Source organism: Aplosporella prunicola (genome assembly GCF_010093885.1).
Source record: "Aplosporella prunicola CBS 121167 unplaced genomic scaffold K452scaffold_25, whole genome shotgun sequence".
NCBI lineage: Eukaryota > Fungi > Ascomycota > Dothideomycetes > Botryosphaeriales > Aplosporellaceae > Aplosporella > Aplosporella prunicola.
In genome coordinates this window covers 28,024-46,071 of record NW_022983553.1, presented here as the reverse complement: position 1 = coordinate 46,071, position 18,048 = coordinate 28,024, and the positions used below count along the sequence as shown (strand labels likewise).

Below are 18,048 nucleotides of genomic sequence, written 5' to 3'. Positions count from 1 at the left end.
TACTCGTCTCCCTCAGCTGGCTGCTCCCTCTTCACCTGGGCCATGCCTGCCGCACGGCTGGCCACCTCCTTGGTTGGACGTATGTTTTCACGCTCACAATTGCCCACGCTGTATCAAAGCTCCTCACATATACCAACACCATGTACCTAGACTACGCGTCTATTAAACTCATCTCGCTCGTCTTGGTCGTCTTTCTTCCCATCGGCTACATACTTCACAGCATCTATCATGCTCTGACACAGGATGCGGTCCTTGCGGACGACATGAAGCGCATGACGACGAAGCTTGTGCAAGCTGAGACAGAAAGCGAACGACTTAAGAAGCGTATTATCCAACTGCAAACCGACATCCCGGGCATGTCCGATTAGATCTCAGCGCTTCGGATGCAATTGGCCGAGCGCGATGAGAAGCGCGAAGACCTGATGAAGCAGGCGAGCCGGCATGCGGCAAACATGGAGATCCAGGCCTCGACTTGGCGCACTGAGCTCCAAAAGGGCGTTGAAAAGCGCATCGTACTTGAATGTGAAACCTCACGCCTGAAGTTGGTAAACCAGGACCTGGAGCGACAGCTGTCCAACTTGATGGAAAAGATCAAAGGTGAATATCCCAACCGTGTATGTCTTCAATGAGCGAAGCCCATTTAACAGTCTATCATAGATCTCGAAAGCTCAGTCTCAGACACGAATAGCCAGTCGATTTCCATGTGGGACGCCAACATTGCCTTGACCGATGAGCTCAAGATACAGAACAAAATGCTCTCTGCACGTCACAACTCTCTCAAGTTACCAATCAAACGCAAAATCTCGGAAATTGGCCATTTTGAAGGCACAGACAAGGACACCACACAATTGCAAGCTGACGTCGCCCGCATGGACTCCCTAAATGAACGTCTACGCGATGAGCTCTGCGACGGACGTAGACAGGTCCAGTGTACAGAGAAGAAGGCCGCTACTCGCAAAACTATGCTGCAGGGCATGAAAAAGATCATCAACTCACTTTCCAACAAAACGAAGGTTCTTACAGAGCTTGTGAGCATCGGTATCGATTCAGCAGACCTCTGCGTGGCTAAGTTGGAAGAACGTGTCCTGACCTGGATATACAAGCGTTGCGAGCACGAGTTCAACAGGGAAACACGGGACCCTGAAGGCGAGCTCCATGCACTCGAGGTGATCAACAGAGAGCATGAGGTTGCGATGGCAGAGTCGACGTCTAATCTAAAGGCAACGCTCAACAAGCTGCGTGAGAGTGTCGACTAAGTGACGAACCAGGCCCGCTTTGGCCTGCAATCACTGAGCTCGGAAATGAGGTCAACAGTGTACCTGTTTTGACGTTGGAGCTGGACTGGACGTCATGATTTGGGTTCACTGAACAGGCTTGATGGTGCTTCTTCTATACTCACTCTCAACGCTATGAAAGAATCGGGTAGACTTGCAACAGCCCTGGTGGCAGAGTTCTAGGATAGTCAAGCCCTGAGGGTTGCTTTGGAATAGCTATTAGAATACATTGTCTTCCACCCTAAAAAAACAAGCTGCATTTATCGCAAGCTGCGCTCAAACATCCATTCACATGTGCCAGCGGCTATCCCTGTCTATCAGGAGTAGCCCGTGTGTGTAAAGTGTTCTCTTTCCCACCACCATCAAACTGCCTGTGCAGCAGGTGTTTGTTCCGGAGCACAGGCCGTGATCTCGAAAGTTCTTCGAAAACAAACCGCTTTTGATATGTTTGCTGCTAACGCGCGGATACGTCTGCGCCTAATTACGCCGGCACCTACGCCTACGCCTATTATTCCCCCCTTTGATAGCGGAATATACTGGACAGAGCAGCGCGAAAAGGACCAGTAAAAAGGTCTTCCCGTGCGGCCCGGTATATCCATTTCAACTCTCAAAAGCTCTCCGCATAGCCAAGCGGCCATATCAACGAGCCTATCAAAGATCCATCTCTCCACTCGCGCAGCCTTCTACACCAACTCGAAAAACGAAACGAGGTCAAGCGGACGCGACCGACCGATCATATCCGGACCTCAGCCTGAGCGGCACGACTTAGCAAATCTGGAGGAGCAGCAGACAAAGAATGGAGCTCAACCATGACTAACCCTAGCTCTCTTCCTGGCGCTGCGCTCACCCGGCACGCTCTGGCTGCTGGTGGGGGTGGGGTCCTCGGGGCGGGCGCGCTTCTCCTTGGCATCAAGCACCAGCGACAGCACGTCGAAGCCAAACTGGGGGTACTGCAGACACATGGCGCGGAACTCGGCCTCGGCCTCGTGGCGCAGGACGTGGGAGCGGTGCGCCCAGAACGCGGCCACGGGGCGCCGGATCGTCGTGTCCTCGGGGCTGGTCTCGGCGTAGACGTAGCGCGCGTACGCGATCTCGCCCTTGGCCGTCGATTGCGTGCGGTGGATCTTGGTGTGCGCGAGCGACTTGAGCGCCGGCAGCCCGAACTTGTCCGCCAGGTTGTATACGCGCGCGTGCTTGAGCAGGCCCACGCCTTGCTCGTCCGGCGTCGGGATCGTCGGGTCTTGCTCCAGCGCCGCGTCTTTGTGGTCGGAGGTCCGCTTCGGGAAGTATTCGCCGTGGTAGAGGTATTCGAGGAGGGAGCCGGTCGCGTCGAGGTCTTCGTCGGGCAGTTCAATGCGGCGCTTCTGGGGGGTTGGTAAGTATGCATCATAAAGCAAGACGCTTGTAAGATAGGCATACAGTATCGTCGCCATCCTCGAACTTGGCACACTCCGTCTCAAAGTACGGCGACTTGACAAGCAGCGCCTGATGCGCCGTAAGAAGCGTCTGCTCCTCGCCCTTGCCGACCAACAGCTCGATAATCGGCGACTTCAAGAATCTACACGCGAGCTTAGCACCAATCCACACGAGCACGGGCGTGTCGCGCGCAGCTCCAATGGCACGCGTCCAGAAGTGCTGCGCACGAAACGGGCACATAGCAGCTCTTACTCCAAGAAAGTCTCCCTCTTCGGCGCCTCGGGCTCAATATCCGCCATTTCGGCGACGGGCTCCTCGCCCTCACCTGCACCCGCCGGCTCCGCCGTCTCGGTGTTCTCGCGTGCAGGCGTCTCTTCCGAGCCGCCCATTTCGACGTCGCCGGCCGGGGTGCCCTCGGCGGGCGTGTCGTTTATTCTGACCTCGGGTTCCGCCATAGTGATGTGAGGGACGCGCGTGAAATGGACCGAAACGCGAGTTGAGGACGCGACGCGACTAGCTCAAGCGAAGCGGCGCGATGGGTGAAGAGAAGTGTTGGGTGAGCATGGGAAGTGACTGGAGCTTCAATTGCTCGAGCCTGAAGAATTGCTACGCGGCGAAGGGCTGAGCCAAATAATAAGACTGGGATTTAGTGATGTTGCGGTTGCGGGAAAGGTGGTGGAGCTCACGCCGAAGCTTTGTCGCCAAGGTAACCCAGACCCTGTCGCTTGGCAAATCCAAGCACCTGAAAGTCCCCCAAATGCAGGATGCGGTATAAACGTGTTTTGCAGTCTCTATTAAAGTATTGGTTCTGTTCTAAACAGTAAATTGTTTAAGCCTATTCACTAACGCCACATTGACCTTTACATCAGTACACATCGGAAGCGAATGTCCACGGTAGGGACTTCGCGGATGCAAGGTGGGAGTGCTGCAAGAGTCAATTCTAAAGACTCTAGAGCCTACCACCACGTTCCCTAAATCTCTCGCCAGTCGAAGGGATTGGCTTCTCTGCCCGCAAGCACCACAGAAGCCAATCCTCCAGCGGGAGGAAAACGTAGAATACTTTGTTGCAGGCATACGCGATGAAGACAAAACCAGTCGCAATTGTTGCATCCATGAAGTAGTGGTTGGCAGTTGCGACAATGACTGTGAGGATGAAGCTGGGATAGGCAATGCCAACGATGAGATAAAACAGCTTCCAGAATGTGCTCTTCCTAGTTTCGCCGCGCTCAAGGGTCCGCCTGAAGATGCCGGAGTGGTAGATGAGTGTCGTACCGATGCAGAACGAATATCCGAAATGCATGGACGGCATCGCAGCCAAAGAGTTGACATACTTGCCACTCATCCACACACTCTGCGCATCGTCGTGGCGGACCGTGTCCAGGAAGCCGTATTCACGCGGCAGCAGGCGAGGCGGCATGCAAGGATAGAAAATGAAGGTCATGAAGGCCAGGAAGTTCGTGAGGGTCATGGTGCGGCGGGCAATAGCAAAGGTGGGGTGCGAAGGGGCGATGTAGTAATACCAGCAGATGAAGCTATACGATGTCAGCCGTGTGATATCATAAGATCGCCTGGGTTACCTACCCAACAGTGCCCGGAATATGGATCAGCGCGTACGCTTTGTTCAAGATCGTCAAGGCGTCCTGGTGACCATGCATGAACCATTGCTGCACCTGCCTTTCCTGCCACGGAAACAGGAAACTGAGCCAACTCAGGTGTTCAACCTCCAGGACGCTGATACCGTGCGCCTGAGCGACATTCCAGATGCCTTTTCCGGCAAATAGGCGCTGAGACAGAACGGCGGTCATGCGGTAGAACAGGTAGTTGATGACCCAGTAGAACATCTCGATCAAGAAGGGAAACTTTTGGAGTATGCGGCTGTGGATGTTGTTCTTGAACCGCGACGTGTTCGGAGTCTGAACGGTGAAGCCGCAGCAACAGTCGCGCTTCTTGGGCTGGTGGTTCGAGGCGGCGATGGGGTCCTGCGCATCGTCTTCGTTCTCGGAGTCGTACCGCAACAGCTCGTCGCTGGAGCGTCCCGACGTAGGCTCCTCGTCCAAGATGGACTTGTATCCCTTCTTCTTCCTGATTATAGAGTAATCCCTTCGCCTAGTCATGTACATTGCGCCGAAAAGAATAGAGACGACCATCTACAGGATCGCTGTTAGCTTCTGCACAACGACGTCAAGGATGTCCCACATACCAATGGCTCTGCCCATCCCGGCAGGACCCAAGCCGGCTTGCTGTTCCATACCGGCTCCTCGATCGGGTAGGTGATAGTGTCCGGCTTCGTCATGATGTTGGGAACCGTCCAGGAATTTGCGACAACTTGGTAGCAGCCAGGCTGGCGGAAAAGGTCAGGCTTCTCGGTAGCCCGGGGCGGTCGCGAGATTAAAAGGTATAAAAGAGAGGCGTTGCAAGCGGACAGCGGTGTGAATCAACAACGGCGAGCGGGCCGTAGCGTTGGGTGGCTGTACGAATACGCAGAGGGCGAGGTTTAGCAGCACCTCCTATCCGCGCGGCGTTCGTAGGGCCACAGGGATTGTCGCGTGCCTGCCTCAGATTACGTGGTGGAGCCAATCGCCGCCTTTACTATTCTTAGCTTGCATCCTTTGACTCTAGCTGGAGCCTCCAACATCACGCACACACTTAACCAGCTGTTCGAGGATTTCCGACTGCCGACACCGGCTGTCGGATCATTGACGATCCGGGGTGTACGACTCAACCTATTGTGCGGAAATCCGGGGGTCGCGCTGGTGCGCCCGAGGCATTTCCCGCATAGCTCTGTCCGCATCCCATAGACTCGACAACACCTCAAATTGCGAGTTTTAGAGTTCATACTGAAGGACCAGACGGACCCCAAGCGGATGATGTCTCCTTTTCGGGAACAGCGCATCAACCGCCGTCTTGGCCCCCCGCGAAACGGCCGATATGGATCTTGTTGCACAACTGCGCTCAGCCGGAATGTAACCTACAAGCACCGGCCATGACTTCATTCTTGCAGCGGGTACGAAAGCGGCTGTACGAGCTCTGGTTGATCTAGTCATGTTCATTTTTTCATCGCGCATGTGTGCAGTGTTATAAACATACTCAGGCCTTCAGTAGATGCCAAACGTCGACTGGACAGAGATCAATCCGGCTAATAAATAAAACACGATCGAGGACTATATAAGACGCCTATCAACTCTACTGCAAAATGGCTGTTCCGACTACATCTAGAGTTGTGTACTGCACACAAACCGGTCGAGACTTATTCGACCGCGCCAGGTAGGGAGCGGTTGTACTGTACCACTGAGATGATGTATCACAGCATGCTCGGAAAGAAAGACTAATCACATGCTGTGCTTGACCAAGCCTTGTCGGGGTAATGGCCAGCTCTCTCGCTCACTTCTCTTTTCCAGATCCATTGATTTTCCTCCTTCATACTCAACATTCAGCCTGTGAGTCAAGCGACTATAGCTATCGAACAAAGCACAGTTTTTGATCGGCCATGCTCGGCTGCCGTTCTATAGCGAGTATGCTGCAAGGCAATAACATTTTGCATCACAGCTCAGACCGCATCCTACTCGTTACCTAGGCTCTGATATACCGGACTTCAACTCTGGTCATGTCGGTTCAGGATACCCCTAGCCCCAACCCCGATGTTGGCTCTTCTGAAAAAAGGGGTCTATGCAAGCTATGTCGGAGCCGCTTCCTTGGACACTTGGGAAATGTTCGTCGCAAGCTCCAGGATATCCTTGGCATCAACGTCCCAGTGCCTAGACTTGGATCCAGGCCCTTCAATTATGGCACGATCACAGACATTGGCCTTCGGAAGGACTGCTTATTTTGTTCCTTCATAGCGAAACTCATAATCACAGAGCTTATGAACGACAGAGGCAAAGAGTTTTTAGGAGCCGAACAGAAACATTGGTGCATAGCCCGGAACAACCTCTGGACAAAAAACGGCTTCCAAATCCTGTCAGCACAAGGGAGAATTCTAGTCGATATAAAAATAATTAACTTGCCCATACGACCCATTGAAAATTTTTGGTCACACGAAAACTACATCGATTGGATGCAACATACTAGAAACGGCGAGCTCATGGATACAAGAAGAATTCGACATTGGCTTCAAGACTGCGAAAACAATCCGGGACATGGGTTTGACATGATATTTTCCGATCACAGAAGGTGCCATACAAACGAAAACAGGAACCATTCAAAGCTCGACCTTCTTCTCATTGATGTTGGCCACTTCTGCCTTGTGTCTGCAGACTCAACTTGCAGATACATCACTTTAAGCTATGTATGGGGGAATATGCCATTTCTCAAAACCACAACACACAACCTCCCACAACTCCGCAAAGAAGGGGCACTTGTACAAGCCAATGGTACTCCTACGGTCATCACCGATGCAATCCTTCTCACGAGATCTATCGGAGAGAAGTACCTCTGGGTCGACGCATTATGCTTGGTACAAAACGATAACGTAGCAAAATATCGTGGAATTAACCAGATGCACAAGATATTCGCGCAAGCATGCCTTACCATCGTAGCGGCTTCCGCACGAGATGCATATTCATGTCTACCAGGAGTCCGGAGTGCTACGCGGTTGTCTCTTGTATCAGACGCAATAGGCGGAATCCAACTCACGAAGGCTATGCCAAGCGCTTTCAAAGAGTATACCGGCACAATACATCAATCTCGAGGGTGGACGTTTCAAGAAATCCTGCTTTCGCGCAGGTGTCTGATAATCACATATGACCAGCTCTACTTTCGCTGTCTATCCAATTTGAGGTGCGAAATGGACGAGGTCACTCACGATAACTTGAATCCCTCGAGCAAAAAGCTATTAGAAGGGCAGTTCAGACTATACGGAGACTACCACCCGATGCAGCCTAAAGTGGGACAGAAAAATGCAGAAACGGGATTAGCATCTGGCCAGAACAACAACTCCTCGCTAGATCCATATATTAGCCTATATGCGAATCTTGTAGAGTCGTACACTCATCGGCATCTCACTTTTGAGGCAGATGTCCTCAACGCATTTGCAGCTCTACAAGCGACATTGAGTAAGCAAATGAAGGCTGGGTTTGCCTTCGGAATGCCCCTAGCGAATCTAGGAAAGGCTCTGCTCTGGACTACGAAACACCAAGGTGCTCCCAGACGACACATTGATCATGAGATCTTTCCCAGCTGGTCATGGATCTCTTGGCAAAATCAGGTTCAATGGACATGGCCGATCATGCCATACGAATATTTCGTATTCTATTACATCAAGCAAGATTGGTCTTTCGTCGAGCTTGTGGATACCCGATGCGTTGTGGTTATCGAAAGTCCGTGGACAGAAAGTGGTTATGAACACCAATCGGATACTTCTGCAGTTGTTCGTCTACATCGTCCACAAGGATTGTTATGCTTCACTGCACAATCTGTCTCATCTAAGTGCTTTTTATATCGTCACGCTACTGTAGACCAGACCGTCGCTCATCTACCAAACCACAACACAGAGATTGTGCCCCGGTATAAACTGGCTGTAGGAACTAACTATAGAGCTTCGCCGCCTGGGTATGACATGGTGCAGCAAAATCCTGATGGCTTGGGGCGGGGCATAATCTTCTCATTGGATTCGCAGACAATAATCGAGGACCAATCACTGGAATTTATCGCCCTCTCTTACAATCAACCACTTTCAGACAAAAAGGGCAAATCACCGCGGGCTCATTACCATTTCAACGGACCATCACTTGAGCAGAATTCTTGTCTACCGTTCTTGAATTGTTTGCTCATCAGGTGGCACGGTAATGTCGCAGAAAGAGTAGCATATGCCCAGATCGGCAGTACCGCCTGGGAAGCAGCGACCCCGATCATGAAGGAAATATCACTTGTTTGAGCCAACCTATCGCTTGCCTAGGTTTTTGAAATGTTTTCTTGATGCATGGTTTCATTGAGTTTATGCTGTTGTACTTTCCACTGTTTTCTGTAAAGCGTATAAAATGGTGTTTTTCAGTGTTTGAGGAATTACTAGTAGGAATAAGCAGGCGTTATTATTTTAACCACTTCCTTTGAACTTTAACTCCAATGAAAAAAAGATATTGTAATCATTTCTGCAACTGAAAAAAGACCAGTACATGGCCGACAACTGGTAGGAGAGGACATCCATAGCAGAACCTAAAGCGAATCGTTCACACGTCTTTCAGCTCCGTACAATATACGTAAAAATGCGCACGAGCCTCACTCAACATCCAAGCACATCATCATCATGCCTACGTCCACGCGCTCCGAACCTCAAGCTCATCCGGGGCCGGCTTAGCCACGGGACTGTTAGCCTAGGTCTTATGGTCTTCTTCTCCCAGTGTTATAACTTTCACTGGCCGCCAGAAGTCGCCGAACATATTACTATCGACCTTACTCACATAGGGATCTATAAGTTTCTTGTCACTGTAAATGAGATGCACGAGCCGGAAGGATGAAGTAACTGACGTCATTGGAGTGGAAATGGAAGCAGGAGCGGACGAGCGAGAACCAAGGAACGCCACCAAGATGGATGGATTAGGTAGACAAATAAAAGGCTGGATGGGGGTGACGTACGCGTTCCGGTCGAGGGCAGTGAAAAATAAAACAAAAAATAAAATTAAAAAAATTAAAAAAAAATTAAAATACGACAGGGAAGCAAAAAGTCAGGCCGAAGGCCTTATAAACAGCCGGGTAGAGTGCAAGGGCGGTGGCTGTTTCCCCAGCATCCGAAGACACTGTGGTTCGAACACTCGAACTCCAGGTGCTACCACTGAAGTGTAGAGGAACCTTTACGGTGACCAATAGGCCACTCGACCTTATGACAACTCGTGTTCGTTACTAAACAAATTCGACAGCTAAAATTACATAGTTAAAAAAAATCCTAGCTCTACTTGCCGTAATGACATAAGCTACGACTTGCCTTGTTGTTTTTCCTGGGCATGCTGCACCTTCTGTTCAACCACCACAACCCTTTGTCCAGAACATGTTCACTGCCCGTGACGTCGCTTTACAGTTGTCGATCAGATTCTGCTCTCTTCTACAGTTACGGACATTGTTGTTCGATGAGATGAGGTTTTACGGATAGTGGCAAGCGTAACCTCAAGCCGGTTTTCACCGGACAATCACTGACAATTCCACAGCGGCACAACGACACGAGCTGTTTTTGACTTTGCTCCAAGACTGCCTTTCGATTCAAACTCAAACGACATAAAATGAATACAGGCTCCCGTGCCTATCTTTATGGCAAAGTGTACCCGCCGTCTATGATGAGGTCGGCTCCTGTCTGTCAAGCAGGTCAGTAACGATGAACCATATCATAACCACTGACTGACTTACCATGTAACTGCTAGCATTGCTTGCAAGGAAAACGTATACCTATATCTCATTAGCCTTCACCGCGGACACAACTGAACGCTTAATCTCAACATACCCCTTTGAGCTCCGCAGGATCGGCCAACCGCCGTCCGGGAATCATCTCAAACCACTTCTTCTTCCACTCGTCAGGATGTATACTCAGCACTACCAGACTCTCGATTAGCCTCTTTTCACCGCAATCCCAGATGACAAACTTACTATCCGTGTCGATAAACCCCGGGCTCACGCAATTCACCCTGCAGAAATCCACCCACTCGACCGCCAAGCTCTTCGCCAAATGCACAACCGCAGCCTTGGACGCATTATACGCAGCCTGTTTCTGGGGGACATTGACCAGGGTCGCAGACACCGACGCCGTGAAAATGACGTTACCAATGGCCTGCAGTTTCTTGAAGACATTGGCAGCCGCCTGGGCAGTGTAAAACGCGCCGTCCAAGTTAACGCTCATGTTGCGGCGCCAGTCATCCTCGCTGTACTCCTCAGCCGGATGATGCGCACAAACCCCCGCGTTCGCAACCACGACGTCGAGTTTGCCAAAGTCGGCAACAACCTGGTCCAGCGTCGCGGCGATGCCTGCTTTGTCTTCGACTTTGGAGCGGTACGCCTTGACCTTCGCGCCCGTATCTTGTGCCAGCTGCGCAGCGATCTCGTCGGCCGTCTTCGTCGTGCTGTAGATGACGGCGACGTCGGCGCCGGCTTCGGCCAGGGCGCGCGACACTTCGAGCCCGATGCCCCGGACACCGCCGGTGACTGCTGCAACTTTGCCTTGCAGTGAGAAGTGGCTGAGCACTGGCGCCGAGGCATTGGGGTGCTGTGGGAGGACCATGTTGGAAGAGAGAATGGGGACGCTGAGTTGAGAATGCGGGTGGAATATGGTGTACGACGCGCTTGTAGCTTTAAAAGATTCACGCTTCGCACAAGCAGAGAACGGATAAAGGCAAAATGTGGAGCTTGCAGGCAGTTCTGATATCAGAAGTGGGATTGAGATTTACCTGCACGGCAGACCTGCCCGCCTTTACCCAAACACCAACCACACGCCAACGTTCGACCACTCAAAAAGCGGATCCATAAGGCATCGAGACAAGGCACGGTGCCCACAGCAGCTCCTCCTCGATATTAAAAAAGCGTGCTCGCATCAGTGAAGTCCGAAGCCGTTTACGCGGGCGCGTCTGCAGCGCAACCCCGCTCTCACGGATTACCGCAACGAGCAACGGGCCCGGCGATCCCCCGCAGCGGGGTGGCTGCGGGCCCCTGCATATCGGCGATTGACATGCGCAGCCAAGGACGGAGATCCTGATTCAGGTGCCGGACGGGACGTCCGTTGCAAGTAATAAGGAAGGTGGATAGAAGTCAGACACCGACAGCTGGCTCTCTCTCTGTCCCCTTCATCCTGAGCACAGTGGCTCCTTCCCACCCCACCACCCCGACATCATGGCCGCACTACCCGCCAGCTCAACCGTAAGCACTGCACCCACAACAGCACTCCCCTCGCAACCAACCAACCAACTCACCAACACCCAAACAATCGCCAGAACCCCGCCCTCGTCCTCCACGCCATCAACACCCTCACAATCGAAGACCGACCCATCCCCCCTCTCCCCTCAGAAAAGCACGTCCTCCTCCAAATCTCGCACACCGGCATCTGCGGCTCCGACATCCACTACTGGCAGCGGGGGCGAATCGGGCCCTTCACGCTCAGCGGACCCCTAATCCTCGGGCACGAGTCCAGCGGGACGGTGCAAAGATGCGGCACACAAGTCCGCACGCTGCAACCCGGTGACCGCGTCGCCATCGAGCCGGGCGTGCCCTGCCGCCGCTGCGACCACTGCAGAGCCGGCGCGTACAACCTGTGCGCTGAGTGCGTCTTCGCCGCCACCCCGCCGTGCGATGGCACGCTCGCGAGGTACTATGTCACGGACGCGGCGTTCTGCTACCGCGTCCCCGCGCACGTGGACATGGAGGAGGCGGCGCTGGTCGAGCCCGTCGCGGTCGCCGTGCAGGTGTGCAAGACCGCGGGCAGTGTCGCTGGGAAATCGGTCTGCGTGTTTGGCTGCGGGCCTATTGGGCTGCTGTGCCAGGCTGTTGCGCGGGCGTTCGGGGCCAGCAGGGTCGTGGGCGTCGACGTTTCGCGCGCGAGGTTGGACTTTGCTAGGGAGTTTGCTGGGAGTGAGGTTTTGGCGCCGCCGCAGCCGGAGAAGGAGGGTCTGGAGCCGGTTGAGAGGTCTGAGATTGTGGCTGAAATGATGAAAGAGGAGTTGAGGCTTGGTGAGGGTGCTGATGTCGTTCTGGAGTGCACAGGAGCCGAGCCATGTATCCAGACCGGTGTTTTCATAGCGAAGAAAGGAGGGACATTCGTCCAAGTCGGTATGGGAAAAGAGGTAAGTTGCATATTACGGATTCGCAATCCTTTTTCAGTACTAAATCTAACCGATACTACAGAACGTCATGTTCCCAATCACAGCTGCTTGTATAAAAGCACTGAACATTAAAGGGTCAATAAGATACACGACCGGCGTGTACCCCACTGCTATTGATCTAGTCGCTTCCGGAAAAGTCCCGGTAAAGCGGCTTGTTACAGACAGGTTTAAGTTTGAAGAAGCCGAGCAAGCATTCGAGCTCGTGAAAGCAGCAAAAGAGGGGGTATTCAAGGTCGTAATCGAGGGCGTGCAAAATTGACAGACGCTATAAAAAAACAACAAAAAACGCTCGCTTACTTGTGCTCGACTATCATCTCCAACTTTTTCAAATGCGTCTTCGTCTCTTCAATCTCCTCCTCAATCTCATCTTTTGTTGCCAAACGATATTTCAGCTGCAGAATCATGGCCGACACGAGCAACAGCCCGATGCTTACAGACGGTGCCCATTGGGCTACTTGTTTTGCGCTTTCTTCAGCAGAGCCGTCGCCAGTAAGGTTCCACTCGATCCACATCGCGAAGACGATGGCGGCCAGCGGAGACAGAAGCATACTGCTAACCAGGACAGTGAGGATAATGATGTCGAGGAAAACGCTGTGCCAGATTTTCATCCGCATAACGATTGTCCGGCACCACTCTCCGCACGTTCGAGCAGGCTGCAGCAGCCCATCGCTTTTGTGGTCGGCCCTGATATCGGCTATCATGCTGTCGAAGATGATGTTTCGGTCCTTCCAGATGTTGCGGGGATTCGCGTAGGGGACCCGGGACTCGTATCTCGAGATATCGAGGAAGAGAAGGAAGACACTTGCGACCGTTGACGTCGCAACCATGGCATAGACGTAGCTCTGCCAAATCTCGCTGTGTGAAGCAATGCGCACGACACTCATGTCGCCTACGGGGACGCCTTCCAGCAGACCCGGCTTGCGCAAGATTTGGCGTGTTGTGAAGCAAGGATGAAAGCAGTTGTCCGCAAGGCTTTCCCACAGCGTTCTGTCCTGGAAGATATTCCAAACAGTGCTGTTCCAACCATCGTGCTTGGACATAGAGGCAACCTCCTCCGGCCAACCTTCATTAGTATCGGCCTTGTCGGACGGGAACTCTGGCTGGCAGAACATGTACTGGCGAGGCTGGTGGTAAGCGTCGGGGCGCAAGACCAGGGCGCAGATGGTGCCGAGCAGCATGAGGAAGCTCCACAACAGAATCAGGTAGTAACGAGCACGGCCACGGCGCGCAACGCGTGACCAGCACTGCATCGGCAGGAAGACAAGGTAGCCTGTCACGACGATGGCGAGGATGGCGTCGGTGTCGAGCTCCACGGCACCGGGCTGCACCATCACGGAGGTGACGCCGGTAACGAGAGACGAGATGGAGGACACGAGTTTGCTGTCGGGAGAGACATAAGGAATGGATACCGGCACGGGCTCGGGTACATGGGGTCGTCCTGCCAGCAGGATGAAGGCGTGAATGGCTGCCGTGCCGGCGTATGTGGCGGCGGCTCCGAGTAATGCGCTAAAAAGCCACCCGTGCCGGCGGGTAGCTATGCTAGCCACGAGGAGAATATAGAAGAGGAACCGCGGCGCGGGACCGTAAAAGTCGCTGATCCGGTAGAAGCAAAAGGCTTCCTGGGCGATGAAGGACGGGTTAGGATCCATAGTGTCGGACATCGTCAGGAGCAAGCAGCCAGTGCTTCTGCTGAAGGAGCCTAGATAGTTCACCGCATCAGCAAGGTTCGGGGTTTGGTACAGAGAGAAACCGACATACCGGATAGAACTAGAGCGACGAATCCGATAGACCGCGGACTAACGACTTGAGGGAGGAGCCCGGAGGCAGATATGCGTTTAGCAAGTTCAGAAGATGGTCCCCGTGCACGATGTGGATGTTCGAGTTTAGCTCAATGGCCACCACTCGATGGTCCTGAAAGCGGAGTAAAGAGGACGGGGTTATTGCACTTTCAGGGGCTTGCGCCGAAGCGCCCCGAAATACACGAAGCCGACACACTGATTGGCATGCGTTGATGACGATCAGCCCCTCGGGCCTCCCACGCCTCCAAGCCTCCCAATTGCGCATTGTCGGATGCATTTCGGCTGCCTGGCCCGTGCGCAGGTATCGTCCTTGCTTTTACCCCACGGGGTAACCCGGTCAAAGGCCAATGCATCGTGATTTCATGCTTCTTGGCTTGGTAGGTGTCCAGCTTGCAGCCAAGAAGTTGGACGACATCGATGTCCTTGTACGCAATAGAGTCCTGGTAAAACAGTCAACCTCGCCTGCCTACCTGGGATACATCCCCCATTCTCGCCGGCTATGGTCCTCGAGCTCAACTGCGGGGTACAGCGGCCTCAAATATGCTCCCGATATCTGCAGCAGTCAACATGAAGCCTCTCAAGCCTTACCTCTGACCCGTAGTCATGAAAGCCGCCGACATTGTAGGTCCTCGCCTTGCTGAGGTGCTCCCAGCAACAGACAAGCACTGGATCCGGACGCCGCATCTCCTGCGCCTAAACCTCCTCTTGCTCGTACCGCTCCTTTCGTCTGCCGTCGCCGGCTATGACGGTATCCCCTCCCACCCCCTGCAACAACCCAACTAACACGACGGCACCAGGCTCTCTCATGAACGGACTCCAATCGCTGTCAGCATGGAGAACCTCGTTCGACAACCCACATGGCGCGGTGCTGGGCAGCATCAACGCAGCGCAATCGATCGGCTCGATCCTGGCGCTTCCCTTCACGAGCACCCTGACCGACACCCACGGGCGGAAGCGCGTCCTCGTCGCCGGGCTCGTCGGCGTCGTCATCGCAACCGCGATCCAGGCGTCGGCGCGCTCGCTCGCCCAGTTCATCGTCGCCAGGCTGCTGGTTGGCGCCGCCAACATGTTCGTCGTCCAGCCCGCACCGCTGCTGATCGCCGAGCTGGCGTTTCCGACCCATCGCGCGCGCTACACCGCCGTCGTCTGGTGCGTGTACTATCTGGGCGCGATCGTGGCGAGCTGGGCGACGTACGGGGCGGCGGGGCTGGGGGGGCCGTGGGCCTGGCGCCTCCCGACGCTGCTGCAGGCCGCGTTTCCGTGTCTGCAGTTGGCGTTTGTGAAGTGGGTTCCTGAGTCGCCGCGGTGCGTATGGCATTGGCATTGCAAGAGCGATCTGCGCGCCGGCTGGTTGGCTGGCAAGATTGCGGTTTTGGAGAAAGAGAAAAGTGCTGACGCGTGCGTGTGTTTGCTGTACCAGGTGGCTCGTTGCGCAAGAGCGAACGGACGAGGCCGCGCGCCTGCTGGCCCAACACCACGCCGGTGGGGACGCGGGCAGCGCGCTCGTCGTGTTCGAAGTCGACGAGATTGTGCGCACGATTCGACAGGAGCAAGCCGCGCGCGCGACGCGGTGGAGTACGCTGATCACCTCGCCAGGGAACCGCAGACGCCTCTTCATCGCGCTCTGTCTCGGCGTCTTCGGGCAGTGGAACGGCATCGGTGTCGTAAGCTACTACCTGACGCTCGTGTTGGACTCGATCGGTATCACGGCCTCGAGCGACCAGACGCTCATCAACGGCCTGTTGCAGGTCTTCAACTTCGCCGCCGCCTTGTCCGCTGCGTTTCTCGTGGATCGCCTGGGCCGCCGCTTCCTCTTCCTCTGGTCCGGGATCGGCATGCTGGCTTCGTATGTTGTGTGGACGGCGTGTTCGGCCGTGAACAACACGACGGGCGACAAGGCCGCCGGCGTCGTCGTCGTCGTCTGCCTCTTCGCCTTCTACTTCCACTACGACATCGCGTACACGCCGCTGCTGCTCTCCTATCCCACCGAGCTCTTCCCCTACAGCCTGCGCAGCAAGGGCATAACATGCGAATTACTGTGCGCATACTCGTCGCTGGTCCTTGCGGCCTTTGTGAACCCGATCGGCATGGACAATATCGGTTGGCACTATTACATTGTCTTCTGCTGCCTGCTCGTGCTATTCCTGGCCGTCACGTACCTGACTTTCCCCGAAACAAAGGGCCACAGCCTCGAAGAGATCGCCGAGTTGTTTGATGGTCCAAGTGCGCTGCGAGATAAGGAGAAGGCCGTGATTGGCAAAGCGAACTACAAATCCAAGGGTAGTGCTGACGTCTGCGCCGAGCATGTCGAAGTCGTTGCATGACAGCGGCCAAATTGGAGCAAGCGCCGGCCAGATGGAGGCTCGCAGAGGCGCAACTCGGTCCACCCCAATACCAATATTGATAGGAATCGAGTGGGGTGCGAGCGCGCATTGGGGGCTTCGACCAGCTCGTTTCAACGCGCCCTGCTGCGAGTCGTCTTCTTCTCCCGCCGCGACTTACGTGTCCCACCATGCGAAACAAATGCAAAACGCCTGTCGCAGCGTCGCCAGCGCAATCCGTCGATCCCAACACGTCGCCGCCACGCTAAGCACAGCCAAGCTCTGTGTGATATTCGCGAGCTTGCGAGCACGCGAGCGGCGAGCGGCGAGTTGGTCGCTAGCTAGGTCCCCCGCACGGATGCCACTTCCATCGCACGCCATGGCAGACGCCCGGGTCAGTGGCACACCCCTCCAACCCGGAAACTGACCTCACGCTGCCAAAAAAAGAAATTCTTTATCGTCACCACCACCAATCAAACCACGGTCCAGCCATAGGTATGAATCCCCGCTTAAGACCAAGACCAAGAATATAAATATAAATATCAATATAAATAAATCGAGAATTGGCCACAATGCACTCACTCCACATACATACATACACACAAAGCACCAGCTTACGGCTTACCAACCCACCCACCCGCGCGTCACACAGCCGCGCAGATCAGCGCGCCCTCTCGCAGCGTCCTGCACCCTCTCAGCCAACCACAGCGCGCACACCAACGCCTAAGCACAGAGGCGTTTTCGCCCTTTTCCACGCCGTTCGACGACGGCAGGGATGGTGCTACTGCCGTTTTGGGATGACTGCATATGTGTCATGTATGCGGCCAGGAATATCATGTTGAAAGCTCCAGCACACGCTTGTACCCTCAAACAGCGGCACTCTCGTCACAAAACACCGTTACAGCCTCTGTATGCAGAGCAAAAAGCCCACGCTGTTTGTTCATCTATGCCTCGTACACCCGTGCCATTGGCCAGTACCTAGCCACCTGCTAAAAGAACACGAGCCGCCCGCAGCAAGGAAAGCAAAAAAGAAACATCAAGAATAGTTGGTCATCAACTTCCCGACAATATCCTCCACAACGAAAGTCAGAGAACGGCTTATCTCCAGCGAGGGCAAGCTCCGTCGTGACCTGCACCGATAACTCATACACAGAGAGATCCGAAACCTTGTACGCGGACGAGGAAAACGTACATGATTGGGCTTGACGTTGAGGACCGACGGCTCCGTGTTATTGCGAAGAAAAGTGAAAGAGTTGGAATTTGGATGCGGCCGTCGGGAGGCATTTACGGGATAAGAACAGACTGCGTGATGGACATGTGCTGCTAGACACCATAGCTGACCTATACAAGACGCTGAACGAGACGGAACGATCATGGGGGATTGAGCAGATGCTGAGTGGGATGCTCGAAAGGCTAACGAAAAGCTGGAGCATTGGTGACGTGGACTGTG

At 54.1% G+C, this 18,048-nt stretch overlaps 9 protein-coding genes across 9 annotated transcripts; 5 read left to right on the top strand and 4 right to left on the bottom strand.

Moving 5' to 3' along the window:
- The first annotated feature begins 391 nt into the window (after positions 1–391).
- K452DRAFT_93440 (uncharacterized protein) lies at positions 392–1,632 on the top strand. Its single transcript, XM_033547331.1, has 2 exons — positions 392–597; positions 658–1,632. The coding sequence occupies exons 1-2, from the start codon at positions 423–425 to the stop codon at positions 1,254–1,256; spliced, it is 774 nt and encodes a 257-aa protein (XP_033393689.1). The 5' UTR covers positions 392–422; the 3' UTR covers positions 1,257–1,632.
- A 72-nt stretch (positions 1,633–1,704) lies between these two features.
- K452DRAFT_291010 (uncharacterized protein) lies at positions 1,705–3,338 on the bottom strand. The gene is made up of 4 exons (XM_033541097.1): positions 2,943–3,338; positions 2,694–2,832; positions 2,093–2,638; positions 1,705–2,025 (listed from the first exon to the last, which is right to left on the bottom strand). Exons 1-4 carry the CDS (start codon positions 3,143–3,145, stop codon positions 2,008–2,010), a joined length of 906 nt encoding a protein of 301 aa, XP_033393688.1. The 5' UTR covers positions 3,146–3,338; the 3' UTR covers positions 1,705–2,007.
- Positions 3,339–3,449: 111 nt separating this feature from the next.
- Positions 3,450–5,216, bottom strand: K452DRAFT_321354 (uncharacterized protein). The gene is made up of 3 exons (XM_033544389.1): positions 4,891–5,216; positions 4,272–4,837; positions 3,450–4,222 (listed from the first exon to the last, which is right to left on the bottom strand). The coding sequence occupies exons 1-3, from the start codon at positions 4,981–4,983 to the stop codon at positions 3,640–3,642; spliced, it is 1,242 nt and encodes a 413-aa protein (XP_033393687.1). The 5' UTR covers positions 4,984–5,216; the 3' UTR covers positions 3,450–3,639.
- Positions 5,217–6,837: 1,621 nt separating this feature from the next.
- On the top strand, positions 6,838–7,923 carry K452DRAFT_235184 (uncharacterized protein; the record flags this gene model as incomplete). Its single annotated transcript, XM_033537410.1, has 2 exons — positions 6,838–7,482; positions 7,582–7,923. Coding segments are annotated over 2 exons (987 nt in total), but the record flags the coding sequence as incomplete, so codon positions are not given.
- A 2,001-nt stretch (positions 7,924–9,924) lies between these two features.
- On the bottom strand, positions 9,925–10,887 carry K452DRAFT_277602 (uncharacterized protein; the record flags this gene model as incomplete). Its single annotated transcript, XM_033539330.1, has 4 exons — positions 9,925–9,969; positions 10,023–10,061; positions 10,117–10,205; positions 10,260–10,887. The coding sequence occupies 4 exons, from the start codon at positions 10,885–10,887 to the stop codon at positions 9,925–9,927; spliced, it is 801 nt and encodes a 266-aa protein (XP_033393685.1).
- Positions 10,888–11,492: 605 nt separating this feature from the next.
- Positions 11,493–12,737, top strand: K452DRAFT_328924 (uncharacterized protein; the record flags this gene model as incomplete). Its single annotated transcript, XM_033545019.1, has 3 exons — positions 11,493–11,519; positions 11,594–12,439; positions 12,501–12,737. 3 exons carry the CDS (start codon positions 11,493–11,495, stop codon positions 12,735–12,737), a joined length of 1,110 nt encoding a protein of 369 aa, XP_033393684.1.
- On the bottom strand, positions 12,661–14,312 carry K452DRAFT_93396 (uncharacterized protein). The gene is made up of 2 exons (XM_033547330.1): positions 14,237–14,312; positions 12,661–14,177 (listed from the first exon to the last, which is right to left on the bottom strand). Exon 2 carries the CDS (start codon positions 14,137–14,139, stop codon positions 12,772–12,774), a length of 1,368 nt encoding a protein of 455 aa, XP_033393683.1. The 5' UTR covers positions 14,140–14,177; positions 14,237–14,312; the 3' UTR covers positions 12,661–12,771.
- Positions 14,313–14,880: 568 nt separating this feature from the next.
- Positions 14,881–16,601, top strand: K452DRAFT_353233 (uncharacterized protein; the record flags this gene model as incomplete). Its single annotated transcript, XM_033545817.1, has 3 exons — positions 14,881–15,025; positions 15,075–15,582; positions 15,698–16,601. The coding sequence occupies 3 exons, from the start codon at positions 14,881–14,883 to the stop codon at positions 16,599–16,601; spliced, it is 1,557 nt and encodes a 518-aa protein (XP_033393682.1).
- A 444-nt stretch (positions 16,602–17,045) lies between these two features.
- On the top strand, positions 17,046–17,537 carry K452DRAFT_93384 (uncharacterized protein). The gene has a single exon (XM_033547329.1). The coding sequence runs from the start codon at positions 17,171–17,173 to the stop codon at positions 17,438–17,440; it is 270 nt and encodes an 89-aa protein (XP_033393681.1). The 5' UTR covers positions 17,046–17,170; the 3' UTR covers positions 17,441–17,537.
- The last annotated feature ends 511 nt before the right edge of the window (positions 17,538–18,048 follow it).